Source organism: Phaseolus vulgaris, chromosome 7 (genome assembly GCF_000499845.2).
Source record: "Phaseolus vulgaris cultivar G19833 chromosome 7, P. vulgaris v2.0, whole genome shotgun sequence".
In the NCBI taxonomy this organism is placed as follows: Eukaryota; Viridiplantae; Streptophyta; class Magnoliopsida; order Fabales; family Fabaceae; genus Phaseolus; species Phaseolus vulgaris.
The window spans coordinates 18,740,250-18,751,382 of NC_023753.2; the positions used below are offsets into that span (position 1 = coordinate 18,740,250).

Genomic DNA, 11,133 nt, shown 5'->3' on the forward strand with positions numbered 1-11,133 from the left:
GCTTTTGGCAACCTTGGACAAAGTTTCTCTTTTAATGGTTGTGTGTGGTCTCTAATCATCTTATGTATTTTAAAATGTTCATTTGTGGTTACTTTCTCTTTAGGCATAAATCCTATAGAAGATGGTAACAACTTAAAAGGAGAAAGATGATTGAACCCACACATAACTTTAAAAGTAGAAATATAAGTAGTTTTGTGAACTACTTTATGGTATGTTTGCTCACCTCTAGAGTTGTGTGTGCACTTCATGATTATTCTAGGCATAGTAGAAAGAGCTAGATTTTCAAATATATTTTGACCATGCGTTTGAGGATGATAAGAATTTAAAGTGTGCAATTTAGTTGCAAGTTTTCCAAAGGAAATCCTCAAATCATGGTTTGCGTAATTTGGAACTCTATTCAACACTATGCTTGAAGATAAACCATGAAGATGTATCACTTCTCTAGAGAAGAGTTTATCCATAACCATGAAGATTGAATCACAACCTTTTGTTGTCCTAGGGAGTTTTAATATGAAATTTATATCTTCCCAAGGATCATTTGCAAAAGGTGAAGGAGTATAGAGTTTATGAGACATTGCCTTGGGCGTAGTTTGAAAACAAGAATTGTACCTAAGGTAATGTCTTTGAACTTATTTTCTCATGGGGGACAAAAGTTTTCCTTTTAAAAGCTCTAGAGTTTTATCAACTCTAATTTGTCCCATGAGTTCTCCTTCATGAAGACTTTTTCTCTTATGTGTAAGGATAGTCTCGTTGTGACAACCATTGTTTATAAGGATTTGTACACTTTGCAATGGTTGTCTCAATAAGACATGACAAGTTTCTTTAGGCACTACTTCACATAAAAAATTGTTTTTGTAGATGCTTATAAAAAACTTGACATTCACTTGGTGATATCCTAGCACATATGAGAAATAATCTATTTCATTTTTATCTATGCAAGCTTCTTTTAAAGACTCTTCTTTTTCACTTAGGCTTGCAAGTGTTCCTTTACAAAAGGTAAGGCTTTGAGGTTGTTCAACAAGACACATATTTTCAAAGGTATTTTTAAATCTTTGGTCTTGTTGAATGACCTTGTGGGAAGGAACACTCTTCTCCCACGCCTTTTGTTCTTCAAGGGTCTTCTCATGCTTTTCTTTTTCTTCTTTTTCTTTAGCTTCCCTTTCGACTTCCCCTCTCTTCTTTTGTGTTTTTCTTTCCTTTCTTTCTTTATGGGAAGCAAACAATTTTTCTACCCTCATTTCCCAATCTACGCATGCTTCTATATTTTCTTTTCCATGGAAATGGGGTTGGTCTACCCTAACCCCTCTTGGGTTTTCTTGTTCTTTTCTATCTCTTCTATGTCTTCTAGGGGGTGCTTGATAATAATCATTTACTCTAATGCTTCCCTCCCCAAAAGAATCATGATCTTTAGAGATATATGCATGAGAAGGTAATGTTTTTAGAATGTGAGACTTCTCATCCTTTGCTTTAGTCAAAACATTAAGTTTAGTCTCACTCTCCAATTGTCTATAAGCAATTGATTGCACAGTTTGTGAAACTTCTTTCAAAAGAGTTTTTAAAGATTTTAATTCACTTCCAGTAGACTTTGTAGAATGAGAAGAAAAAGACATGGCTAAAGCTTTGTGTATACAAGTATTTTACCTTGAGAAAACTTAGGAAAGTCAAAGAAGGTAGTTTTCCAGGTAAGGGAGGTGAGTCACAAAGGACTACTTAAATACCAAGCCTTTGCCTTAGCCAAAAACTATCCCTCAATGTCTTCACACAAAACTTTCTCTTAGTAAACCACTTAGAACACAATTAAGTTGAGAAATCAAATTTTCAATGAAAGAAAACAATGCAAGCTACTGATCAACAAAGCTAGTCGGTTTAACACAAACTTAACAAAAATAACCATGCAAAGCGTCACTAACTAAGCAAAAGAAAAGGCAATTACAAACAAGTAACAATTACTAATCAAGAATGCTATACTATTCGGCCCTAGTTGAGGCTTCTTGGACACTTTGAGCCCTTGAAGACACACTCACCGTCTAAACGTAATTAACAAGGTAATTAACAATAAACCAAGTTGCAAAGGAAATAAGAGAACTCCCTTTGTTGATCCTCTTTTGGTTAGTGCACTTCCTTGTTGTCTTTGCTTGTTGATCTTCCAAGTGTTTGTAGTGTTTTCTCAAGAATGCTTGTTTCGGCTTTGGCCTTGTCTTCTCCTTAGAATGGTGGCCTTTAATCCTCCAATTTCCAGCACCTAGCAAAGGGCTAAACCTTAACCAAATCATGTTCCCATTCACATAAGCACCAAAGAAGAATTAAATTCCAGCACCCAAATTAGAGGTCAAAGAACAAAAGCAAGAAACAAATTTAATTGAATAAAACAGTACCACCAAAAGGATTTAGATTGTGACAACTAGAAAGAGAGTCAATTAAGTAAAGAAAACAAATAAAGGTACTCAATTAAAGGTTGGCACACAAAAGAATTCCTAAAGAAAAGCACTAGATTAGATGACCAAATAAAAAAAACAGCACCACTGGAAAATGTTGTGGGCCAGAAAACGTGTTTGTTCCCCGATTTATGCTGATCTGTATTTTTGGAATTTGGCTCTGAAATTTGTTATGCAAGATATTCAGGATCTTATCTAAAATCTGGCTTTGGATTCACTCAAAACGGATGCACCATTTGTTTTTAATAAATTTTGCAAAATTGGTGTTCGGTTATGCCAGCTGGAGCGCTTCAGATTTGCACTCTGATCTTAAAAGATTTATCATTTTTTTTCTGTTGCTTCTTTTGACCTAATTTTTTTTTGTCTTTTCTATAACACTTTAAACTTGCATTTTCCAGAAAATCAGAATTTTCCTATGGGTGGAAATATTTTTCTGGGTTAAAACAGCCAAAACAGAGAAGGTGAAAACAGGGGAATCTGAAAACTGGAAACAAAAACAGCAAGATACCAAAGTTTAGACACAATGGAAATTTGTGAAATAGAATTGTGTATGATCTAAACACAATATGAACTCAAACTAAAAATTAAAAGGCACCAAAGGAGCAAAGAACAGCAGATTCAAGCAAATAAAGAGACCCAAAATCAAGAAACAATTAAGCCAAATAAAAGGACTACTATGAATTGTTGACAATATGGATGAACATGACTTGACAAAACATGTATAGATTCAGAAAATTAAAGACTCAAAGCATAATATGAAGCAAAATAATGAAAGCAATAAAGACTCAAAGCCTAAAACAAAATAGCAACACAAAGGTGTATGGAATCCTATCACAAATTGCACAAGAACTTGTTCAAGATCAAATGAACAAGAGTGCTTCGGTTGGATCTTCCACAAAGCACACCAAGAACAAATTAAAATGTAAAAAACAGAAAGACAAGTATGGAATTTAAATGACAATATGAAATAAAGAAGAACTGAAAATTTAAAAGACCAAGCTACTCATCTTGAAGAACCAAAAGCTCATGATACCAAATGATGGCATTTCATGTGTTCTTCTTGAATCAAAGTAGAAAATAAGGTGCGGAAGCAATGGGTGAGAAGATCAAGACCCTCCTAGGAGTTGTGTTGGCCTTGTAGGTGCATGATGAGTATGGTGTTTGAGTGGTTCGGCCAGCTCAAGGGAGAAGGTGAAAGGATTGAAGTTTAGAGCCTAGATTTCTAGGAGAAGTAAAGCTTGTGCACAAAAATGGCAGCATAACCTTACTCAATTAAACTTGAAAATACAAGGTGTAGGCTCCTCCTTTTATAGGCTAAGGAGGACCATAATGCAACCCTAATGCTAGCCAAATGAAATGTAAATGTGAAGCACATGGGTGCACATGGCACATGGGTGCACAAATGAGCACATGGGGAGGGGTGTGTCTAGTTTTTATGCTCACCCCCTCCATGGGCTTTCTAGACCGGCCTTGGTAAATTTAGAGGTTTTTTTAGAAACTCTAAGTTTACCTAGGTTGGTGTTTTAGGTGCCAAAATTAATTCTAAGAAAATTACAAATAAAGTTCCTATGCTAATTTTGACAAGAAATTAAAGTCTACTCTACACTAGAGTTTATGGCATTTGAACATGTAAAAGAACGTCTTCTTGGATCCTCTTGGCCATAACTCTATGGTTGGCCCAAATCTACCCTTTGGTGGGCTTGCATGTGGGCTTGTGCTTGGGCCTCTTCCATCACCGTCGGCCAAGTTTACCTGGTATGTGTCGGCCCTCGGCCAGATTTCTATGGTCTCGATCGTCTCGGCCAAGTCTTCTAAGGTCTCGACCAGGTAGGTCGTCGGCCTCGTCATCTCGGCCAAGTCTCTCAGGTCCCGGCCAGCTTTCCCTCGATCTTGATTAGGTTGACCAGGTCTCGGTCAACCACTTGAGTCTCGAGTAGGGAGATCAGGGTTCGGCCTCGCCCATACTGGTACAGTATTGATATAATTTTAGGGTGGAGGCCACACAGCTGCAGAGTTCCATGTACAGTAGATGGCTATCTAATAGGAACAACCAGACAAAGCCATCTACTATGTTGGCAAGTACTAAGCATTACAAGCCTCATGGTAGATTTATCACTGTCAACCAAATGAAAATAGTTTGTATCTTTCTAAAAGATAACGTGCAAGAAGAAGATGTTGAAGATGGGGAAGGTTACAAGTGTGCAGTTGAGATTACAAGATGGGGAATGTTAAATTTTTATTTATTTAATTATTTATATACAAGTGAGAAGTGTTCAATTGAGAAATGAAGGCTTAGGCTTGATTTATTATGATTTGTGTTGGCTTTGGCTTAAAAAACACAAGCTATTATTTGATGGATACACTTGTTTTGGTTTATTCAGAGTGTATATATCATATTTTAATTTAATACTTTTTTTATTTAGCATGTTTTATTCTAAGTGTGCATGTGTTAATTTGGAAGACCATTTAAATTAGAATACAAAGAGAGGAAATTTGCATTCTCTTCACTTTTTGAATTATATATTTTATAAAAATAAATCTTATATTTTCATATAGACTCTATGTATAGCTAAAATATTTATCAAATTTTGAATTTACATTGAGAATAAGTTAAAATTCTACCTCTAATTTAACTCAAGACGCTTTTAAAATTTCCATTTTTATAATTTTCGTAACTAGATAGATGTTAAGAGAGACCAAATTGGTTGATTTTTTTATTAGAATAGTTTATTTAACTAGTGAGTTGAAAATTCACTTTAAAAATAGTTTTAATCTAATTTATCTTTACATTATTGAAAGTAAGTTAGCTATTGTTTTAGAAAAAAAAAAGTTAGGTTAGATTGAACTAATTTAATAAAAAAAGTATTTAGCCACCGAAATAAAATCGGTCGTTATAAGAGTCTCTATTTAGTCACCGAAATCATATCAGTCGCAATGGGAGTCTCTATTTAGTTACCGAATTAGCCACCACAATATTTTTTTAATTAATTATTAGCGATCAAAAATAGTAATTAATTATTAGCGATCGAAAATAGGGGTCGCTAACACCTTCTATTTCAGTCATCGATTTAGCCATCGAAAATGGTGGTCACTAACTTGGTTACGGAATTTTGGTAACCAAATTTTTTGCGACCGATTCTGCCCCTGAAAATGGTGGTCGCTAATTTAGTTACTAAATTTTGGTGACCAAATTTTCTGCAACCGATTCAGCCACCGAAATTTCGGTCGCAAATTTGCGACCAATTTATAATTCGGTCGCTAAATGCTTTGCGACTAGGGTTTTCGCTTCCATCTTTATTTGGTGACTGTTTCGGTCGCAGATATGATTAGTGACGTATTTTAGTACTTTTAGCGACCGAATTTAGTGGTTGCTAAAAGTGATTTTTTTTTGTAGTGGTTGGAAATCCCACATCGACTAAAGATGATGACATTTCATTGTATATAAGTGGGTGCAAACCTTAACCTCATGAGCCGGTTTTATGGGGTTGAGAAGCCATTTAAAGCTTATCCTAGTGATGCAAATCAAGATGAAAAGGAGGCCAACATTCAAGAAGAAGAAGGCCAAAATCATGGATAAGCCCAAGCTCAAGCCCACTCCAATCAAAGAATCACTAGGAGCATGGCTAGATCATTGAGAAGAGATTGCCAAATAAAATCTCTCCTTGTAATATCTCTTGTATTAAATTGTAAATAGGATATGATAGCCTTAGGGAAGTGCCTAAAAAGGAAAACAAAAGAAACTATGCATGTAAAGGCATTTTTAGTCACTAGTTACTTAGAATTAACTAGAAAGGTCACCATTTGGCCTAGTTAGGCGCCCTTTTGTTCATAGAAGGAACTAGAAGGAGTATTTCCTTCCTTCCTTACCTAGAGGGTCGGTCATCTCTCACCTTATAAAAGGAGAGTCTTGCCTCATTGTAAAACAAGTTGAAATTGAAAGTAATGAAATTCTAGTGAATTTTAAAGAAAGTTGTGAGTCTTGACTCTTCTTCTCTCTTTAGTCTCATCTTGTGAGCTCTTGGGACTCTCAAGTGGCGGCACCACCACTCATCTTGGAGCAAAACATCCTCCAAGTGGTGTGAAGATCCCCCCTTAGTCTACAACCACATAAGTCACTCTTTCCATCTTCCGTTTTCTTCCATTCTTGTGTTTCTTGCTTGTGTTTTCTATTCCATTCGGTGCAATCTGTGCTTTGTTGTTTTCCCTTTCATTTTCTGCACTTTATTTCTCCTTTAATCAGTGCAGTTTGGTTGTTTCCTTGTTGTTCTTGCTTTGTTCCATTTTGGTATCAAATTACATGTGATAATCTTGTTGTTTTCAAGTTCCTTTCCATGGGTTTTGTGTTTAGCTTGTTTCAATCGGTAGATCCTTGTATGCTGCGTTAATTTTCTATTCTTGGCACTGTTCTTGTGTTTCTTGAACTGTTCTTGAGTAGTTCTTGGGGTTTACTTGCTGTTTTAGAGTTGTCCATTCATGCTATATTCATTTCTTGCATTACAAGTCATAAATCTTGCATTTTGAGTATGAACCTTTGTTTTGTTGTTTTAGAAACTCTTTCAATTGCCTTTTAGAACTTGATCCTATTCTTGAAAGTATCTTGAATACTATGAAACCAATGTCAACTCATCCCAAAATAATCAAAGGTTCAAATGAAATCACATCATGTGGTATCTAGAGCCATGGGCATGAAATTGTTGATTGTGAGTTGAATAGATACTTTTGTATGGGCAATTTTTTTTTTCTGCAGCACCTATAATTAGTGTAATCTATTTTCCAGCACAGTATATTCATGCTTTTTTTCAGTTTGAATGTGTTTTAGTTGTGCCTTTTCATTGATTTTACCCATTTGCTTTGAGTCATATGTTTCTAGTGTTCTAGGAGTCCAAATATTTCCTATACTTGCTTGTTTGTGATTTTGGAAGGGGTTCTTCTCTTCAATTTGTTTTAGTATTTGTGATTTGAGGCTCCAAACATTTGATTTCAAGTGATCGATTGTAGTGAATCCATCTTTAAAGTTCTGCAAATTGATTGATGTTTACATTTACAAATGATGCATATTATGGTTCTTTCACTACCTAAGTTCCATATAGTATAAAAAAAAAATTACAAATGCAAAACAGTACCTAAAACAGAACAATTCTGTTTTTTTTTTAAAAAAAAGAATAAAAACAGTTTGGTACTTGCATCTTATCTCTCTTTTTGCACATTACATTTCATCTCAAAGTTGGATTCATAGTGATTGGCAAATTGTTTTCTACATTGTGGAACTTTTGATCCATTTACTTTGACAAGTTTTGAAGTTTGCTTTCTTCTTTGATTACAAGTTTAGTGAGTATTTTTTGAGTCTTATTGTGTGCCTTTTCTTGCTTGTCACATAATTTCTAAGTTTTGTCATAAATCTCCAATTCCTTTTGTAATAGTCTTTCTTGTTTTTGTCCTTTTCTTGATTGTCTTTTATTGTTCTTTAAGTTTTGTGGTGGATGCTTTTGGATAAAGTGGGTGAGTGCTTTGACATATTTCACTTGAGAATCACCAAACCACAAGATTAGCTTGGAAGAGAATTGAATTCTTTTTGGAGTGAATTGAGTGCAAATTTTGTTCACAAACCGCAAGCATCTTTGTCATTTTCACTTGTTTTACTAACTTTGTTTTCTCTTAATTGTTTGTTCATTTGTGTACTGTTTTGTTATTAAAATGGAGCATTATTCAAGTAGTGGTTCATCCAAGTCTAATTCTACACCAAAAGCATACATTAAAGGTGAATTGAAGGATGCCAAAAAGACCATTGCACAAAAGGATGACGCTATAAGACAATTAGAAGCAATGTTGCAAAGGCTTGAAGAAAATCATGCCACATCCCACAATTTTATACATGGAAGGCGCCATTCACATACAAGTCCTTCAAGAAGTGTTTCTAATCATCTCGGCCATGAAGAAGATTCGAATGGAAAAAGGTACCACCAAACCCGCCAACACCACCATCATCATCATAGAGAAAGAAGGCACCATGAAGAAAGGAGGCACCATGAAGAAAGGAGGCACCATGAAGAAAAACTTTACTTACCCTATGTAAAATTACCTAGCTTTAGTGGTGAAGGAGATCTTAATGTGTACTTGGGGTGGAAAGAAAAATGTGAGCAAATTTTTATGTGTATAAGATCAAAGAAGACCAAAGGGTACATCTAGCCACTATAGAATTTTTAGAGTATGCTTTACAATGGTGGCATAAGACACTCATGGACATTGGACTTAGAAGGAGGCCTCACGTGGACTCCTGGGATGCTTTAAAAGAATGTATGCGCGCTAGGTTTGTTCCACCACACTTTAGGAAAGACCTAATGTTGAAGCTCCAACGGCATCACCAAGGCACGCGCTAAGTGTGGATAGTTATTTTAATGAATTAGAGACGCTTATGCTTAAAATAAATTTGGATGAAAGTGAGGAAGCAAAGATTGCTAGATTTATAAGTGGTCTTAGAAGGGACATACAAGATGTTGTAGAACTTCAAGAGTACTCATCTTTACAAACTTTAGTTCACCTTGCCATCAAGGTTGAAAATCAAATTGCAAGAAAAATGGCTTTCCAAAATTCTACTCATGATGGTTACTACAAAAACTCTTTGAAAAAAAAAATCTTTTTCAAAGTTTCCTTCTAAAGATTCATCTTCTAAAGCTAAGGATTCTAAGCCTTCCACTTCTAATCATAAATCACCAACCAAATCCTCAAGTAAAAAGTGTTTTAAATGTTTAGGATATGGTCAAATAGCGGCTAATTGTCCTTCTAAAAGAAATATGATGATAAATGCTAATGGGGAAGTGGTGAGTGAACATGAATCCGCAAGCTCTAGATCTTCCACACCTCCTAGGTCTCCAAGTGAGTATGAGAGCGAAAATCCACATGAAGGTGACTTGTTAGTAGTGAGACGCATGCTTGGTCAACTTTCAAAACCTTTTGATGAAACACAAAGAGAAAATATTTTTCATACAAGGTGTCTCATTAATGACAAGTTATGTTCTTTAATAGCGGATGAGGGTAGTTGTGCTAATGTGGCTAGCACAAGAGTGGTAGACAAACTAGCATTGCCTACTATCTCTCATGCAAAGCCCTATAAATTGCAATGGTTAAGTGAGGTTGGGGAAATAGTTGTAAATAAACAAGTCCTCATTAGATTTTCTATTGGTAAATATAAGGATGAGGTCTTGTGTGATGTTGTACCTATGGAAGCTACACATATTTTACTAGGTAGGCCATGGCAATTTGATAGAAAAGTTTTTCATGATGGCTTTACCAACAAACTGTCTTTTGACTTCCATGGGCACAAGGTCATTTTAAAATCTCTCTCTTCAAAAGAAGTCCATGAGGACCAACTTAAAATGAAGCAAAAAAGAGAGAATGAAAAAGATAAAAAGAGTTCAAAAAAGAGTCTTCTAATGACTAGCCAAGAGGTCAACAAGGTAATAGTATCCCAAAAGCCTATCTTTTTAGCTATGCCTAGGACCCTTGAGTGTGGAACGGATAAGGTTCATTCTACTTGCTTGGATGATTTGGTAAAGGAATTTCATGATGTGTTTCAAGATTCTCCTATAGGCTTACCACCTCTAAGAGGAATTGAACAACAAATTGATTTTATTCCCGACGCTTCTTTACCAAATAGACCGGCATATAGAGCGAACCCAACCGAGAGTAAAGAAATTCAACAAGAAGTTGAGGATTTAATGACTAAGGGGTGGGTGCAAGAGAGTTTGAGTCCATGTGTTATGCCCGTGATACTTGTCCCCAAAAAGGATGGGTCATGGAGGATGTGTACGGATTGTAGAGCCATAAACAACATTACCATCAAATATAGACATCCGATACCTAGATTGGACGACTTTAATTAATTAATTTATTAAAATATATCTATAAATATAATATTTTAAATTACACCTTTTTATAAATTAAAACATGCACGGATATAAAATTACATATACATATAATGTTCATGATTTTTGTTTAGAAAATCATATATGTTGATTATATTTAAAGTTGAAAATATGAGTCTAATTTAAGTTATTACATGTTTAATTTATAAAAATAAATTCAAGTGGAAAACAGGTATATCATTTATAAATTAATATGCCTAATCTGTCCTTTATAATTGTAGACTTGTGAAATAGAAATTAATAGGACAAATTAAAAAAAAAAAAACATTGACAATTTTGTTATAATAAATTTGAATCTCTCATAAAAAATCATTTACAATATAAGAATTAAAAGAAAATCTTACAAAATTAACAATATGTTAATCACAAATAAATGAAAAATATCTAAATTGATACTTGTAATTATAGAATATGGAAGCATTCAACTCAATCTTCATCAACATCTTGGAATACCCATTCATGAGTATATTAAAAAAGTGTCTAACAAACTCAACACTCTTATTCTGAATAAGGTTGGCGATGGCGGAGGCAGTGAGATGGAGAAGAGTCTTCATGTTAAGATAGTTGGCAACCATACAAATTTCCTTCAACTCTTCATGACTAAGTCTCTTCACCAATTCTTGATCATATTCCTTTAATATCAACTCCATGATTCGACTCAGAATGTGGCTGGAGACTGTGGGAAGGGGAAAGATGACTGAATCGTCAGTATCAAGGGCGTTGATGAAAGCTTGAATAGTCTCCATCTCTTTTACAATTGAAATTTCCACTTCCAT

General features: G+C 34.9%; 1 protein-coding gene across 1 annotated transcript; it reads right to left on the minus strand.

Moving 5' to 3' along the window:
* Positions 1 to 10,716: 10,716 nt before the first annotated feature.
* Positions 10,717 to 11,133, minus strand: LOC137829192 (SKP1-like protein 14). Its single transcript, XM_068635989.1, has one exon. It carries the CDS (start codon positions 11,131 to 11,133, stop codon positions 10,717 to 10,719), a length of 417 nt encoding a protein of 138 aa, XP_068492090.1.